The sequence below is a fragment of the Podarcis tiliguerta genome (genome assembly GCF_965153285.1).
Source record: "Podarcis tiliguerta genome assembly, chromosome: 3".
Classification (NCBI taxonomy): Eukaryota; Metazoa; Chordata; class Lepidosauria; order Squamata; family Lacertidae; genus Podarcis; species Podarcis tiliguerta.
Genome location: NC_139536.1, coordinates 90,852,284 through 90,870,835, shown reverse-complemented (window position 1 = coordinate 90,870,835; position 18,552 = coordinate 90,852,284). Strand labels below are relative to the sequence as shown.

Below are 18,552 nucleotides of genomic sequence, written 5' to 3'. Positions count from 1 at the left end.
CTGTGGCCAAATACGTTTCCTAGTTATTTAAATTGTCCTTTGTTGTTATTGTGGTTGTGGTTAAAAATGGAAAATAAAACAGTGATTGTTTGTTTTCTTCTTGGTTACGCCTGCCCTGTTTTAATTAGTTTCTTCTTTTATTTCTCTAGAGAAACATTCAATTATCTTTCGCTTCACAAAGAGACGTGGGGCTAATTTTCACTTTGTTGTTTTTGTCGGTGTAAATATATTCACACTGGCCTTGGTGCAGACAAGGCTCTGTCCACACAACAGCATTCATGGGTACTTGGGCTGCTGTTTCCGTGCGTGCATTTGTGTATCTCCATCCACACACAAGTGCTTTCAGTTTTATGCCTCCGAAATGTAGCTTGATGTCCTGTCTGCACTTGTAGCTGGTGCTTGAATGGGATGTCTTCAGTCTCGGTGTTGCTGCCCACTTCCTTCAATTCAGTGGCGTAGCGTGGGTTGTCAGCACCCGGGGCAAGGCAAGTAATTTGCGCCCCCCCCCCGCTGCACTGTCCCTCCCCCAGATAGTCCCTCGCTCTCTCTCCGCACCGCACCGCACGCCTGGCACCCTCCCCTCCACAGTGGGCGGCGACCCGGCAGCTCGGATCGGATTCGCACAGCCAGCACTGCAGTGAGAGAGAGAGAGTGAGCCAGGTAGGGGCAGAGAGCTGCGAGTGCGAGCGCCCCCCCCCCCAGATGTTGCGCCCGGTGCAGCCGGCCCCCCCTGCACCCCCCACGCTACGCCACTGCTTCAATTAGTGCTTCCTTACTCACTGTAAGTTCTCGAAACCTGAGGTTCATTGTGAACATGCATGCTATTTGCTTAGCTGCGGGTGCCCACCTTCCAATTTTTATAATACAAGTTTTCCAATATGCCAGGTTTGTGCAAATCAGTCATAAAAAAATAAATTTAAAATACAGGTGTGTTGTTCTAAGCAAGGAAATCTGACGGTTCCTCTGTAGGCATGAAAACAGCTGTTTACCTGTGCCATACACCTTTAAAATGCTTTTTTTAAAAAATAAATACAGGTTTTCTAATATACTAAATTTGCTCAAAAGAGATGTTAAAAAACATGTGTCGCTCCAAGCCAGGCAAAGAAAGTTTGGGAATCATTTTCATTTAAGCCCCTGTATTGGGAAGTGTTTAATGCTTGATGTTTTGCTATGTTTTTATATATGCTGTACCTCCTCCTCCTCCTCCTTCTTCTTCCTCCTCCTCCTCTTTCCTTCTTTTCCTCCTTGTTTTCTTTCCTGCCTCCTGTACCTGCAAGGGCAAATGTCATTTTTATTTTTAATGCAGCTGGTTATGCAATAGTAATTCCAGGCAGAAGAGTTATTTTAAAAACAATAATAATACTGTTAAAAACAACAACAACAACAACAATAATGTGCCTTTAGGAACGGGAGGTGGTGACAGACCACACCCAGTGAAACATTATCACACTTAAAAAAGAAGTCCACCCACACAATGCAATTCAGTGCATCTGCAGTTGGATAACATACCATTTTTATATTGTATATTATTCTTTTACTGGATTATCTGTGGCCTGGGGAAGTACCAGTTGCTGCAAAAAATCGAGACACAAGCAGCTTCAAATCCATGTTACACTCCAGTGTTGATGAGCCCTAAATGTTTTTGCTCCCATGCCTTAACCATGTGTAAAATCTGAATGCAATCGTTTGGTGTAAACTAGCCCATAATGTTCTCATAAACCAGTCATGATGAAAAGATGTATCCTTAGGAAGAGGAATCCACCATAGCCTTGTTTTTCAAATATTTACTTGCACCATAGTTGTCAAGAGTTGAACACATGCAAAAATATATATCTCTGTTTGCCTTTACTGTTTATGAAACGTGCCACTAATATTCTTGTGTAATGTCCGACTGCAATAGTCAGTATGAGTTTTTCTTCACGCTGCATCTCTTGGAACTGCTTTGTCTTATGTTTTTATGGTAAATATTTGCATGTAATGTTAATTGTGTCAATAACTCTTAATGGTTTATTTGTCTCTAGTGCCTACTATAACAAGTCGGAGAGCCAAATGTTACCTTGTCCTTTGGATCCTTTACAAGAGTTCAAATCATTTTAACTTAGTCTAATGCACCTTTATTACCAAAGTAAACGCTTCCTGTATCGGCCAACTGTTGCAACAGGAGGATGTGTTCCCGAGTAAATTATAGCGCTCACACAATTATTTCATAAAGCATAAATGGCAGTGGTGTGAGTTGTACCCGTTGACTATATTTCTGAATGGAACTTTAGAACTAAACTAAATTTATCCAGCCATTCTTGACCTGCTTCCCAAGGCTCATATCTTTCTGAGGTCTTAATATTGTACAGTGGTACCTTGGTTTACAACCATAAAACGTTCCGGAGGTCCAGTTGTAAACCAAAACAGGTTGTAACCCATGATGTGCTTTTGCCAATGGGGCCTCCCATAAGAAATTGGTTGTAATCCAAAAAAAGGGACACACACTTCTGGGTTTGACATGGTTGTAATCCAAAATGGCTGTAATCCAAAGCGGTTGCAAACCAAGGTACCACTGTAATACAGGAAGTAGCAATTTGCCCCGTTCCTTACAGTTCATATTGCTGTGAACTTGCCCTAGATCTAATCATTTCCACTTCCTGTAGTTTAGTCAAAAGAACTGGATATCTGCCTATTTTGGTAATTTCCATGGGCATATCTTGGGTGTCTTGTATGCAGGAGGATTCTCCATTTAGAAATCCATGAAAGCAGGAAAGTCTTTATTCTTAATGCATTTTTACTAAGGGATATTCCTTTTTGTTTTGTTTTCTTCTTTAATCAGGCAAACCGGCCTCCCGCAAAGCTCAATCTGTTAACTTGCCAAGTGAAAACAAACCCAGAAGAGAAAAAATGTTTTGACCTCATATCACGTAGGTTTGTTGTAGGTACTTTCTATTAGTTAGTTCTAAAAATCTCCATATTGTTTCAAGGCGAAAAACAAGTTAATGGTGAGATTCCAAAATTCAGTCTGATACATTTGGAATATCTTACTATCAGAGCTTGCTTTGTTTGAACATTTTTGCCTTTCATATATTTCACATATCATTCTTATATGTTTGTCAGCATAAACTATTCGTTTATATGTCTCAGTTTTTGTTGCTGTATTAGCCATCATTGGGTGCCCTATTCAGGTTATTTTAGGTATGCTTCCCTGATTTCTCTGCAGAACCAAATCTCAAAATCGTTCATGAAGCCTGTATAGAATATATTGTTGAAATATTATCAGAAAGTTCATGTAATTATAAATAACTAATGTTTAACAACAATTCCTTTTCTTGATCATGGGGGTTTCTTCTTTCAGAACCGGAAGTTTTGTAGCATCTTATACATATAATAGGTTTTTTATATTCTTTATTGAAAGATAAAAAGATATATAAGTCAAGATCATACTGTGCAAACAGGGGTATGTGTGTGCCATTCTCTTCCTCACACCTTCCTCTCTTGAATATGCCAACGTTCTGCCTCCGCTTTCTTTGATACAGATGTTCTTTTCTTTCATTTTCTTCTAGATGCAAAATTAGCACTGTTCTTTCAGTATAGGCCACTTGTTCCTTGAGCCAGCTTCTGTTTACGGTCTGCCCCTTTTTCTGTAGGTTCACCTAATCTGGCTTTCTAGTTAGGAACATGCTCTGATCTTTGCAGCTCCCCACATGGCTAATATCCACAGGTCATACTACACCTTCTGCCCATTTAAGATTTTGGGATCAAAATGGCTACCTTTATCTTGAGGAATCTTTCTGAACTTGATCAGGCGCACGATAAATCCCATACTTCTAACAATTTCATACTTCTGACATACCTCGTCCTCCATTTAGTTCTAGAGGGTTTCCTTTTTTTGCTCACTGACCACCAAATTGTTATGTTGCAGCCAATCTTATTGCATATGTTCTGGACAACCTTTCTATACTTCGTATCTCCCAAAGCAATGGGTGGGGGACCTCCAGATGTTGGACTACAACTCCCATCAGCCCTGTTAGCCATACTGGATGAGGTTGATATGGTCCAACAACATATGGAAGGCCAAAGATTTCCTAAGGCATCTTTTCTCTACATATTTTTTTACAATTACGCCATCCTAAGCATCGGGTGGCGCTGTGGGTTAAACCACAGAGCCTAGGGCTTGCCAATCAGAAGGTCAGTGGTTCAAATCCCCGCGACGGGGTGAGCTTCCGTTGCTCAGTCCCTGCTCCTGCCAACCTAGCAGTTCGAAAGCACGTCAAAGTGCAAGTAGATAAATAGGTACCGCTCGGGCGGGAAGGTAAACGGCGTTTCCGTGTGCTGCTCTGGTTCGCCAGAAGCGGCTTAGTCATGCTGGCCACATGACCCGGAAGCTGTACGCCGGCTCCCTTGGCCAATAAAGTGAGATGAGCGCTGCAACCCCAGAGTCGGTCATGACTCTGGTCAGGGGTCCCTTTACCTTTAAGCATCTCATGTTGATAGCTGTGCCAAATTATATAATTCATACCTGGGGCTTGGATCCCTATGTCCAAGAGGGAGAGGGGGAGATGCTCCCACTCAGATGTGGCTATTGGAGCTTCCTTTTTCTCCAGTCCCCCTGTGTCTCCCCACAAGCTGCTCTTGAGAGTCTCCTGACCTTCTCAAACCACTTGTCAGAGGGCTGCCAGCCCAGGTGGGTGGGGAAGAACCTGCATGAGTGGCTATAGCAGGGTCTTTAGATCCAAGCCATCTCTCTCTCTCTCTTTACAAAGGCAAACTTTCTAAGCAAATTAGTTTGCAAATACAACTTTGCTGCCAACATAGAATTCCAAACGCTTTAACTGGATACAACACGGGAATCACGGCTGTTTGGTCATGCCTATCAACTTGTCCGTGTGATTGCTTCTCTTCAGTTGTTACTAGAAAGGCGTGACACACAAACACAAAGCAATGGCTTCTGTGCTGTTCTGGTAGTGTATGAGTCAGGCCTCAGTGCTGTTCCATGGCAAACACACTGTTTTTAATCCAGCACTCTACACAGAGAGACATAAGCAACTGCATGGACTTGAGGTTTCTGGAAAAGTGGAAGTATGTTGGCACTCCCAGCCAGTAGAGGCTCAGCTTGAGCCAACAGGTGTGACGTATGCTATGATGCAATCCTCTGAGATATAGCCGTAAGACTGTACAAGTCTTTTATAATAGCTTTCAGAGGTCTGCTTAGTTGTTTAAAAGGTCTGCTTTAACATGAGAGAGAAACCTTTGGAAAACGTTTGAAAATTCTTTCCGATTTCACATGCTGTGGACTTGTGGTTGCACTAAATTGAGGCATTCTTTACAATCATGTTTGGCTTGAAATATTTAAATCGGCGGGTGTTCCCACCCCCAAACAACACCATGGAAATAAAGAGCAAATGTTACAAAGCAAAGTGGCAAAGAAAAAAAACACCCAGGTGAAAAGCAGGCAAGGGCACTATCAGGGTTCTAGAAAATAAAATAAAACACAGCTCCTTGTATTGCCATGTTTGGAAGGTGGAGGAAAGAAACTGCTGGAAGTGAGTCAGTGCTGTAAAATAAAAATAAAGTCCTTACTAGATCAGGTTCATCAATCCCAACATCCTGTTTCCAACAGGGGATAGCAAAATGCTTTCAGGAAGCCCACAATAATGCATGTCATTATTTTGAGCATTTTTTAAAAAAAAATGTAGGAAGATTTCCCCCATCTGGCCAAGAACACTCACATTCCAGGTATATTAGGGAAATAGGATGGATGGAAAATAGTTACACAACCAACAGTTGCTGATGGTGTCATTGTATTAACCCCTGCATTGCTAAACTAGTTCTGAGCAAACATTTGCAATAACTTTTCTGTTGGTGGTCTTTGGTCTGATCGAATAAGCAACCATAGCAGCAGGGAAGTTATACGTGAGCCTGCCGCTTAATCCTACTTGCACCACCTGCATATATGGGTGATTTTAACCCCGGGCAATGTATTGCCCAGTTAATTTAACTCCAGTAGCAACCACCAGTAGGGACACGGGTGGCGCTGTGGGTAAAACCTCAGCGCCTAGGACTTGTCGATCGTATGGTCGGCGGTTCGAATCCCCGCGGCGGGGTGAGCTCCCGTCGTTCGGTCCCAGCTCCTGCCTACCTAGCAGTTCAAAAGCACCCTTAAGTGCAAGTAGATAAATAGGTACCGCTTCATAGCGGGAAGGTAAACGGCGTTTCTGTGTGCTGCTGACCCGGAAGTGTTTGCGGACAGCGCTGGCTCCCGGCCTCTAGAGTGAGATGAGCGCACAACCCTAGAGTCTGTCAAGACTGGCCCGTATGGGCAGGGGTACCTTTACCTTTACCTTTTAACAGCCACCAGTATCTGATACATGAGTTTAGGAAATGGTCATGACTGTTATGATGAGATGAACTATTCAAACATTTTTGGGAGTCGACACTAGAAACTTTTTATCTTCCTGTAGATGACCGAACGTATCATTTCCAAGCAGAGGATGAACAGGACTGCCAAATGTAAGTTGCATTAATAGTGGTTTTTGTTGTTTTCTTTGCTGTTTCGCTTGCTCATGATAGTGGTGTCTACAGTAGATAAAACAATTGCTTCTCTACTGCGGAGAAAGATAATCCTTAATTCTAGCCATTATTTAGACAGGCTAGGAAGACTAAACTTTCTGTTCATCTACAGCAGGGATAGTCAATGTGGCCCCATCCAGATGTCATTGGATTACTATTCTCATCATCCCTGACCCTTGGCTTTGCTGGTCCAGCAACATCTGACTGGTACCATATTGGCTACCCTGGATCTACAGGCAGCAATGCAAATAAATGTGGAACTATGGAATTTTAACGTTTAGGAAACAAATGCCTTCCAGTAGCGCCACCAAATTTCCAATTATGGAGATTTTCAACCCTAGCCAGAATTCCTTTCCTTAGCATTAAAAACCACACACCTATCACAGCCCTTAAACTCCAGTGGGAGTTTTTCTTTTAGCCTCCTCTGCAACTGTCGTGTCATGTAGCCAGCCCTGAAGTTTTGAGTCAACTCTCGTTTGCCTCCTCCCTGTGACTGTAAGCGAGAGCTAAGCTCAGCCTTGTAAGCCTTGTCTGCCTTCCTTTAAACTTTTTTCTCTGGAGGACAGTAGTGCATTTTTACCAGTTGAACGGAGAAATGGGATTTGTTTTGTTTTTCAAGCTGGATATCGGTGCTACAGAACAGTAAAGAAGAAGCTTTAAATAATGCATTCAAAGGCGATGACAACACAGGAGAAAACAACATTGTCCAAGAACTGACAAAGGAAATCATCTCTGATGTACAGAGGATGCCTGGGAATGACACGTGCTGTGACTGTGGGGCACAAGGTGACTTTTTAAAAAGTGACGATGTGCTATTTCCCATGTAAAGTTTTGGGTCCCTCTCTTAACACCTCTTTTTCCTAGTTGCTCAAAACAGCTAATAACAAATCATAAACATATGGAACACTTAATGCAATTTAAGACAATCCTACATAAAAAGCAGAAACCTAGCTACCAACTCTCCTCCAAAAGGATAATCGATTACTGTTAGAACAACTTACTGTTACGATTACTTACTGTTACGATTACTGTTAGAACAAAGGGATGCGGGTGGCGCTGTGGGTTAAACCACAGAGCCTAGAACTTGCCGATCAGAAGGTCGGCGGTTCGAATCCCCGCGACGGGGTGAGCTCCCGTTGCTCGGTCCCTGCTCCTGTCAACCTAGCAGTTCGAAAGCACGTCAAAGTGCAAGTAGATAAATAGGTACTGCTCCAGCGGGAAGGTAAACGGCGTTTCCGTGCGCTGCTCTGGTTCGCCAGAAGCGGCTTAGTCATGCTGGCCACATGACCCGGAAGCTGTACGCCGGCTCCCTCAGCCAATAAAGTGAGATGAGCGCCGCAACCCCAGAGTCGGTCATGACTGGACCTAATGGTCAGGGGTCCCTTTACCTTTGCCTTACATAAAAAGCAGAAACATATCTCCCAACTCCCCTCCAAAAGGATAATCGATTACTGTTAGAACAACTTAAATGCCTTAATGCTTTCACACTATTACGGATGCTGCTTTTTCCATTTTCAGTTTTGCAATTGTCTGTGTAGCGGAGTCCTACAGATAATCCCAGGAGAGGCCCATTCAGAGGTGTACTCTCCTCCTCCGCCACAACTCACTTCCACTACATTGTCCCAGAACCTTGCCCCATCCGTTAAAGTCAGCAGTTGTGGTTTATTTATCTGTCTATGAAAATACTTATATACCACTGTTTCTTGGAAAAAATATCAGTTTACAATAATACATAAAACCATACAGTGAAAACGAACTTCAACTAATCATGTGCTTTATACATTTATTTTTTTTGCTTTGTATGGATGCAAAATCTGGTTGCTGGTTTTATGTCCCATGAAGGGATTCTGTTATTTCATTACCCTGTGCGGCTTATGTTCTTTTCCCCCTCTGTTCTATCATTTTCAGATCCTACATGGCTTTCAACAAACCTGGGCATTTTAACTTGCATTGAGTGTTCAGGAATCCATCGGGAACTTGGCGTCCACTATTCCAGAATGCAGTCGCTCACGTTAGATGTGCTGGGAACATCTGAGTTGCTGGTAAAGTAAAAAATGTTTCTGTCATTCGAAAGCTGAGTTGGTGTGTAGCTGGTGGCAGTATTTGCACATTATGGTAACGCACAGTTAATGGTTGACCACATATAAACAGACCGTACCCATTTTACTCCTCTCTGTTTGCACCGGGGAGAAACAAGCCGTGATTCCTGGGAGAGTGTTATGTCTGAATCAAAGTGTTATAAGAAAAAAAACAACCTGCTCCTTTTCCCTTATGGGGTACCCAAGAGCCTATATAGAGTCCTTTTGTAGGTTCTCTATCGGTAGGAGAAAATAACAGAGGCCAACCAGAGAATATTGAGAAGCAAAGCAGCTAGTAAGCCTGCACGAGGGAGGAGGAACCCAGAACAATGGTGTGCAAGCCCTTATATATAGACTTTTTGAAATTGCCACCTTGTAAGCTTAAGGCCACCCCCCAATACATCATATGTACATCACAGAAGAGGCGGTATACAGCAGAAAACCTGTCTGTCAGGGCACCTGATAATGATCACTGATTGCATTACTTGGGCAGTCTGGCCATTCCTTTGTGATTGTAAATACTCAGTTCCTGAATCCAGGTCACAGACTCACCCTATTCATACACAGATAGGCCCTTGAGACAGGATTTGTGAGCAAAGAGACAATGGGGAGGTTTTCCCATTTCCTTTGTCCTTGCAGAGAAATATTTGAGGTCAATTTGGGAGAGACAAAATAGTTTCAGGACTTTTTTCCTGTACTGTTTCAGACATGTGGTTTATATATTTATATATGTGTTTGCCTGGTAAATTTATTTTACATCTTAGACCTTATAATTGTCATAACACAAAGACTGTGTTTTTCCCCAACGAAACCACAATTGTGTCCTCAAAAAAACCGCAGTTGATAAGTCTGTTTGGAGAAAACAAACCATGATATCTGGTTGGTTGTAACACTAAACGATGTCATTTATATCCTCTGCACAGCAGTTAGGAGGAACGAAACACCTCAGATCAGCACTTAACAGCTTACCACAATATGCAAATTGAGTCTGTGTGTGTACAATGTTACTGTAAATCTATAAGTGGTATACAGCTACGTAAGTCATATTCAAAGTCTAAGTATGGCTACTATTGGAGATCATCCAACAATAGAATCTCTTTTAAATTTTTTGGAAGAAATTCTCTCCTTTATTGCAATTAAATATATATGTATATCAGGACTAAATTGTTTCTATAGGAACTGCGGTCATCCTATTGGAGCTTTGTTTAATAAAGCTTGTTGGTTTCATGTGTTAAAAGGACCCATCTGGGCAGGCAAGGGAACTACAAATTCAGTGCTGTATCCAACTACGTTCTACTCAGAACATAGACCTATTGAAAGTAATGTTCTTAAATTTGTTGTGGAAATTAATTTCAATGGGTCTACTCTTTGGATACAACCCCCAGAATTCTCTAAGATTTAACTTTTTAACCTTAAGTTCTTTCTCCACTGGAAAATCAAGAAAATGGGTTGCTACTGAAATCAGTTGCTTGACGTGATTATGTTAATCTTTGCCCGGTGTGTTTATATTTCCCTTTGTAGCTTGCCAAAAATATTGGGAACGCGGGATTTAACGAAATTATGGAATTTTGTTTGCCAGCAGATGAAATGGTCAAACCCAACCCAAGCAGTGATATGTAAGTATGAAACATTGAAAGTATGGAAAGCTTTTACAGTGTAGTGATTAAGAATGTGAGTTGGACAGTCCCTTGTTCAAATACTGCCCTCACTATGAACTTGCGAGTTGACCTAAAGCAAGTCACTGCTCTATCTGCCTCCAAGCCCACCCACCCCACACACTTGCAATTTGGGTGAATTTATTGCAGCCGTTGACCAGTTTATAGAAACAGAAAAGCCCACAAGAGTCAGCACTTTCTAAATAGGCAACAATCAGCATGAAACTTAAGCAGGGCTGCAGCAATATGAACTTATAGGACTGTTCTAAGGATTGCTGAGAGGATATATGTGAATGTTCATTAGCAATAGTTCCATTAACAGCTCCTGTTTGCCAGAGAGAGGATGGAAAAAGTGAATAGTCTCAGAAAAAGGAGAGTATTGGAGAACAAGAAAGTACTGAGTTCATAAACTCTTTGACTGGAAAGAGGATCCCATTAATTGGTTAGGGTTGCCATACGTCTGGATTGCCTGGGATTCCAATGCCGGACTTAGCTTCTGGGGGTCAGTTTTGGCCAAATGTCTGGATTTTTGAAATTTCCCCAAAAAACTCAACTTTTTGTGTCTGGATTTTTACTTCTTGAAATACAGCAACCCTCAATTAGCAAAAGGATCCCACCAATTGATGTGTCAAGGCTAAATTATTTTTTTTAAATAAATAAATAAATCACGACTCTCTTGGAACAACTAATTCTGGTTTAAAACAGACAGCAAATTAAAGCTTAAGATCTCCTTGTGTGTAAACAGCTATGTTTTATGATGATGCCACGCTTTGGTAAATGGACATCTGGCAACCATACTCTTAAAGTCAACTATAATCATTGAAGTCATGCACAATATATAACCCTTGTTTAATGACTAAAATAAGCTTAAATTGCTATTTTTAGGAATCAAATTGAAAACGTCAACCTCCACATGTGTACAGATCACATTCTCACACAGATGTAAGTGACTCTCAAAGCCTTCTCATAAAATTCCTTCGCTTCATTTAAAGGAGCAATTGGAGGGGAAAGAAATTTGGGCATAGCCCAATAAATTAAGCAAGTTGCTCGTTAGGGAACTTCAGCAGCATTAACAGTGTGAGCATAAACTTCAGGGATGGCTTTCTGCTGGAACACAAATGCCTATTTTGTTTATTTCATGAAATTTATACGCCGCACGATTGTAAAAAAAAGAATCCAAAGCCATTTACGAAAAAGCTAAAACTGTAAAATTATCAGTCAGAAGAATGAATAACAATGTAAAACTTTCAAAAAGCTAAAATAACAGGGGACTGAAAACAGATCAGAATTGTATCAACAAATAAATAAAGTTGATAGTTATTTCCCTTCCACAAACATAAGAGCTGCTTCTGTGCACAAAAGGGACTTAGAAGAAGCAGGGCAGAGGGGAAGGTAGACGGGTTTTTCCTTGATTTGCCCTACTTCCCCAGCCCTCTGGAGCAGCTTTTCAGGAGACAGGAGGAATCAGCAAAAAATCGCACATCCCTTTATTTTTGTAGGATCGTCCTGCAAGTGGCGTTTCACAAGAACTCTCTGGCTCAAACATCTTTTTTTCCTATCCAGTTTGGTAACATTTTTATAAACGTAAGAGGTAACTCTTACGTTTCTGTGCTTGTTAAGAAATGGCAGGGAAAGGTGGTCTGCTGAGGTGCATCCTGAATAAAATTTCAGCGTACAGTCATACCTTGGATCCCGAACTCTTTGTGAGTCGAACGTTTTGGCTCCTGAACACTGCAAACCCGGAAGTGAGAGGGATTGTGAGCATTCTTTGGAACCTGAACATCCGACGGGGCTTCCGCGCCTTCTGATTGGCTGCAGGAGCTTCCAATTGGAAGCCGCACTTTGGGTTCCAAATGTTTTGGAAGTCGGACGGACTTCTGGAACAGATTCCGTTCGACTTCCGAGGTACCACTGTAGTAGCAAATAATTTATTTAATTTTTTTAAAAATTATCTCACAACTCTCCCCTAAGGAGCTTAAAGGGGGCAGGCATGCTTGTATCCTCAGAACAACCCTGTGAGATAGGTTAGCCTGAGAGACTGTGACTTGGCCCAAGATCACCCAGTGAACTTCATGGCTGAGTTGGGATTTGTACTCTGGCTTCCCAGGTCCTCGTCCAACATTACACCACACTGTTCCTCATTTATATTAAAAGTAACCTAGTGAACAGCTTGAAAAGATCAAGTAGCGCAACAAGAAAGGAAGAATTGATAGGTACACACTTCTCCCTGCCTCCGATGATAGCAAAGAAGAAAAGTTGGGCCTTAAAATTACCTTGCAGATTTTCCAGTTTTTTAGACAAAGGCAGACTAAAGCCTAAAAAGCTGGTGTTTGAATGGAACATACGAGATCCGGTTATCCTCTGTAATCTGTAACAGATTCCATGTTAAATCACACATGACAGCAAACTTAAGCAACTGACCTCAAGATAAATAATGTAAAATGGTAACAGAACAGTCTGACTTTTAAGTTCAGTGCAGGGGGTTTCCCTTGAATTGTTGGAAGACCACATCCATCGAATGACCCTGCAATTAGTTTTAATTCAATTTGCAAAGTAATTTTATGCATTTCCTGAAAAAGACCTAAAGAAAACAGATTTTTATGGCAGCGAGTAGAGTTTATTCATTCACCCCAATCAATCAGTTTGCTGTTTGTACAAGTAAACAGTCATAACTACAAAACTTTCACATATGTTACAGAGAAGGAGGGAAGTGATCATAGTGGCCCTGTTTGCATGTCGTGGTTAGCCATAGTTAGCGGTTTACTGTGAACACACCGATTTTGCCTGCTTTCTTCTTCCCTGTTAGCACATGGGAAAACCAAATCATGATCCCTGGCCTTGCATTATGTCCAAACCGGGGACTATTGTTTTATTTGCTCCAAGCGAACCATGATCTGCAACCAAGGTTTGTTTCTGGCTTCATGGTTTGTTTGGATCAAAATAAACTATGATCAGTAGTTCTGATGCTATGCTAAGACAGGGATTGTGGTTTGTTTCTCCTATGGGCCAGGGAAGAGAAACAAAGTGGATGAGATTGGTGCATTCTTAGTAAACCTTTTACTGTAATAGGCAAACGAAGCCATTGAAAGTGAAACCCAAACCATTCCCATCAGCCTTTTTTTGCAATTTGAAGAATTGCAGCCTGCGTAATATTGTTTGTGAAGCGAGTCTCATTTCAAGTTTGCATAAAATAAAATCACACCTCATTTCAGGAATGCAAGGAAAGATTATATCAATGCCAAATATATTGAAAGAAAATATGCAAGGAAGAAACACTCAGACAACGTGGCTAAACTGCAGAGCCTCTGTGAGGCGGTCAGAACCAGAGACATTTTTGGATTGGTTCAAGTCTATGCTGAGAATGTGGATCTCACAGAGAAAATTCCACTCGCAAATGGGCATGTAAGTGTAGAATTTCCTCTGTTATCAACATGTTAACATGTTATGTGCTGCTTTTGTGGAAATGAGATCGTAGCTAATTTGCAGTCACTCACTTGAAATGTTAAAAGGATGACTGTTTGCAAAAGAAGTCAGAAAAACGGCATCTATCAAAGTGGCTCATCCATCTGTTTCTAGTAAGAATAGAAAATCTAAAACATAAATGTGAAAAGATTTTGCATCTTCCACTGGATATGGGTGGGAGCATACAAAAATCCAAACAAAGGGGGATGGATCCAGACATAGAGAGAAATCCAACATCCCATGAGCAGATTTCGGTTTACATAAGGGGTCTTTGCCTCCTCTCCATTGTGCACCCCTCCCCCTCTCAGCTGATCTGGAGGGCTTCCCAATACTCCAGAGCAGATTTTCAGGGCATGTAGGGAGGAAGAGAAGAATGTGAAATCCCATTGCGCAAGAGAAATCCATTCTGCTTGTGCACAGACCGCATTAGAGCACGGATGGCCATGCTTAAAGTAGACCTGTTGAAATCAATGGGCCATGCATTAATCATGATCTGTTCAAAACACGGCTAAGTTTGGATACATCTCAGGTCTATTATATTGAAAATGCAGTTTTATGGGCTGAGTGTAACTTCTGCATCTCTGTTTCTCAATTTTTTTGAACTTGGGCCTCCTGCTAAACCTGCTTTTTTCTTCCACTCTCCACCCTCATTCTTCTTCTCTTTGGCAAGCGAGCACACAGAATATTCACGCACAGCTACTGCTATGTGGCTGAGTTTCCACGTGCTATTGATCCATCCTTGATAGTACAATTACAAATCCTGTTTAGCCATTATTAATGAAGCATGGCTTAACATTCTACTAGCCTAGTACCAGTCGAAAATTAAATAACCATTATTAGCCAAGTGCTAAATCCCCAGAGTGGTTTAATCCTTAGAAGTACTATGATAGTTGCTTCTATACATTTTAATACTGTTCAATTAGTTCTGTAAAACTAATGAGTTGGCTGATAAATTAGCATAAAATAATTCAGCTCGCTGTTTTTCTAATTAACTTACTTGCTGGACCCTATATGCCTTCTTTGACAATAAAGAACAGCACCATCCCAACTCTTAAGCTTTGAGCTTTTTGTGTTATTTGTATCAAGGGATAGCCAGATCCCACCAGTTCTCTGTGCTTTGACATGCCTGCCCTGTCCATCTTCTTGTTTAGCACAAAGCACTCAAACAGTCCCGAGTTTGGAGGCTTGTAGCATCGGTTTATAAATACCTATACTGTACATCAAAGCTTTCCAAACTGTGTGTTGCAACGCATTAGTGTGTCGGCTGCAGCATGTAGGTGTGTTGCACGAACACATACACCCCGTGCTCCTCCCAGGGCTGGAAAGGGGTTAGCTTAACCTCCACTTCGCTAGTAAAACTGAATTACTCTGCCACAACATGATGCATGTCTAAAAAGTGTGTCACCAACATGAAAAGTTTGGGAAGCTTTGCTGTACATGTTATCTTCTCTAAATGTCCTATGCATGTACATTTTCCTATATGTTCCTTTGGTTTCTTGAGATGGGTTTATTTCAAGAGTGGCTGGGGCAACCCAGGCAGATGAGCAGGGGTATAAATATTATTGTTATGGTTATTATAATCTACCATTATAATCTACCATTAGATGACCTGGAACAATTAACATTATCATCACTTAGGGATGAATTGTCTTAAATCAAAGCCATATTTTGATAGTGATGACCAAAGCCAGCTATAGTAAAGTTTTTTAAATTTTTGTTTAGCATAATGTAACAAAAAATAGGGAGGTATCTCCCAAAAAAACCCACCCCTTCTTTGCTTGCTATTGGTCAAAACACACCATATGATTTCAGGAACAAGACGAAACTGCCCTTCATCTCGCTGTGAGATCTGTTGATCGGACCTCACTCCACATAGTTGACTTCTTGGTGCAAAACAGGTGAGCGATTCTAACGTTATTTAAACACTTTTCATTTTCATATTTGAATTAAGAAAGGCAAGGTTTTAGTTTGAAAGCGAAAACAAGCCTGCTGTAATATTTGTTGATAGCATGAAAGCAAGTTTTTTGAGAGTTAGACTACTCTCTGTGCGTATGAACTAAACTTTTACCCTTTTGCTTCTGCATAGTGGCAACCTGGACAAGCAGACAGGCAAAGGTAGCACTGCTCTTCATTATTGTTGCTTGACAGATAATGTTGAGTGCCTCAAGCTGCTCCTGAGAGGGAAGGCCTCCATCGAAATAGGTAAAAGGGTAAAGAGTGACTCCTCTATTCTTTAAATCAATCCCGCAACCCTGCCACACACAGACAATTGGTGATAGGGGCACATGGACGCTTGCAGTGACTTTGGCCAGTTTCTTTACATGTTTAACGTAGAGCTCTTTAGAAGGCAATACAGTGGTACCTTGGTTCTCAAATGGCTTAGTTGTCGAACAAATCGGCTCCTGAACGCTGCAAACACGGAAGTAAGTGTTCCAGTTTGCAAATGTTTTTCGGAAGCTGAACGTCCGACACGGCTTCCGCATGAGTGCAGGAAGCTCCTGCAGCTGATCAGAAGCCACACCTTTGTTTTTGAACGGTTTCGGGTGTCAAATGGACTCCTGGAACGGCTTAAGTTCGAGAGCCAAGGTACCACTGTACTTGAAATGAAGATTACTGAGACCGTGTGGAAATTTGTATGTTAAGTCAAATGTTTGCTTACTATGTTACCACTGCTTTTGTGGAGTTTTCATAGTGCCTGCAAGGCATCGTTCTTTGTTATTTATGTACATACTTGTTTTAATTCGTGTCCCACTCTATTCCATAAGCTCGCAGCAGCTTATGGAAATGTTTTCTAAATGTTTATAACAAATACAACAACAACAATAATCTTTATTATGGTCCAGAGACCCAGCAAATCGTTACAAAGCAGTACACAATTCATACAGCCTACCTCCAGGTTAAACAAGCATTTTGTTCAGAATATAGGGATCATTGGTTCTTGCAACCACCAATAAAAACTTTGCCACTGCTAATGTTCTAGCATTTGTCCGGTCTTCCAATAGGAACCTGACATAGTGAGCCTCTGATTTTCCCGGGAAAGTACCAGCAAGGGTAGTATCAGTTCAGCCCTGGCTTGCTCATATTTTGCACAGTGCAACAAAATATGTTTTATGGAATCCATGTCTTGAGCACACAAGCAAAGTCTGTCCTGGTAGGGAGCTCCTCTCAACCTGCCATAACAAATACTGTATTAACCCAATGACACAGAATCCAACTGGGTAATATGATGGAATATTTACTATGAGCAAAATGTTTCCGCTAAGCTGAGGCAGCACATTTTATACTATTGGGGAGTTAAGCATTTTTCTGTCTCCTGTTGGAACGAGCGGTTCCTAAAAATGCACACTCGCCCCCCCCCCAACTCCCAAGTTCTGACTTCAGATTCAGAATTCACATTCATTTTTAGCAACATAAGATTGCAGACAAGAAAGAATGTGACGTTTTCTTCCCATTGCTTTTTAGCCAATGAAGCTGGAGAGACGCCGCTCGATATAGCTAAACGCTTAAAACACACGCGCTGTGAAGAGCTGGTAAGATTTATTTGTTTCTTCTGTGTGTTCTCCGAAACTGAACTGTTTCTGGATTATTTAGCAGCTTGCCATGAGGTTTCTGTGGTAGTCAAGAATGGTGGAAAACTTGTAAATAAATATTTGTTTGAGTTGACCTCTTAAGATACCTGAAAACAACAGACATGTGCCTTGCATCCATTGAGTGCTTAAATTGTCGCTTTTTCTAAAGAAAGAAAGAAATGAATCAAGATCTCACAAAATGTGAAAGAAAGGGAATTTACGTCATTAATTAATTAAATTTATATTCTGCCCTTCATCCAAAGGGCTGTTTATAGTAGCTGACTGTGCTGAATGGTGTCTCATTCTTGGTACCTTAGCTCACCCAAGCTCTGGCTGGAAGACTTAATTCTCATGTTCATGTAGAATACGAGTGGCGATTACTTCATGAAGACCTGGATGAAAGTGATGATGATGTGGATGGAAATTTACAGGTATGCATTTAGAAGATCAGAAACCCAACGTTAAAAAAATATGGAAATGTTCCTGCCTGGAACAAAAGTAATATTATCATCACTGTGTTCTTTGTAAACAAATATTACTGAGAATATGAAGTCAGCTTAACTTAAGGCAATATATAAACGAAATTCATTTACCATTGTGTTCCTGATGAAGATAGAATTATATGATGGATGTAAGGGCTGCTTAGAAGGAAGAGATTATAGAACGAATAGGGACATGGGAAGCCACCTTACCTGGTCAGACGATGGGTCCATCTAGTTCAGTATGGTCTACAGTGATTGGCTGCATCTCTCCAGGTTGTCAGGCAGGGGATGTTCCTATCCCCACCTGTACATGCTGCAACTTCTACCTGGGAACATAACAGAAGGTTCCCCTTTTAAGTAAGAAGTGATATTTGGGAACTGCAAAACCCTGTGCCTGCCTTTCAAGGTTTTCGCTCAGCCATTTTGTTCAACCTCAACTCTGCTGCTCTCCAACTCAATGGTGAAGGTGAGAATTAGGAAGCATTTTGCTACTCAATCACTATTAATAGGCTTTCAGGCCCCAGGGACTCTTGAAAAGAAGATTAAGGGCTATTAATGACACAACTAATGTCTTTTCTGTGCTTGATGTCATGGCTGAATGTGGCCGCTGCATGTGTGCTTATTTGCCTTTGAGTTGGGCTAGAATTGGCTTCGTAGGGAAGAAAAATGGAGGTCAGCTCCTCTGATCTTTTTATCGGGAAACGTTAGAAAGTCACCAGCCATTTGCCTTGATTTAGTCAGAAGTTAACAGGGA

At 41.4% G+C, this 18,552-nt stretch overlaps 1 protein-coding gene across 5 annotated transcripts in view; it reads left to right on the top strand.

The window, feature by feature from the left end:
* ASAP2 (ArfGAP with SH3 domain, ankyrin repeat and PH domain 2) overlaps nucleotides 1-18,552 on the top strand; it is a 92,054-nt gene that overhangs the window by 58,475 nt on the left and 15,027 nt on the right. For 3 of the 5 annotated variants that reach the window (XM_083431561.1, XM_083431564.1, XM_083431563.1), the window contains exons 12-22: nucleotides 2,819-2,906; nucleotides 6,444-6,492; nucleotides 7,172-7,338; nucleotides 8,461-8,594; nucleotides 10,152-10,246; nucleotides 11,171-11,227; nucleotides 13,498-13,687; nucleotides 15,560-15,645; nucleotides 15,834-15,949; nucleotides 17,210-17,277; nucleotides 17,634-17,747. In XM_083431561.1, coding sequence (XP_083287687.1) covers nucleotides 2,819-2,906; nucleotides 6,444-6,492; nucleotides 7,172-7,338; nucleotides 8,461-8,594; nucleotides 10,152-10,246; nucleotides 11,171-11,227; nucleotides 13,498-13,687; nucleotides 15,560-15,645; nucleotides 15,834-15,949; nucleotides 17,210-17,277; nucleotides 17,634-17,747 — 1,164 coding nt within the window. The remainder of the gene's footprint in view (nucleotides 1-2,818; nucleotides 2,907-6,443; nucleotides 6,493-7,171; nucleotides 7,339-8,460; nucleotides 8,595-10,151; nucleotides 10,247-11,170; nucleotides 11,228-13,497; nucleotides 13,688-15,559; nucleotides 15,646-15,833; nucleotides 15,950-17,209; nucleotides 17,278-17,633; nucleotides 17,748-18,552) is intronic. The other 2 variants (XM_083431562.1, XM_083431565.1) reach the window with 1 other exon arrangement.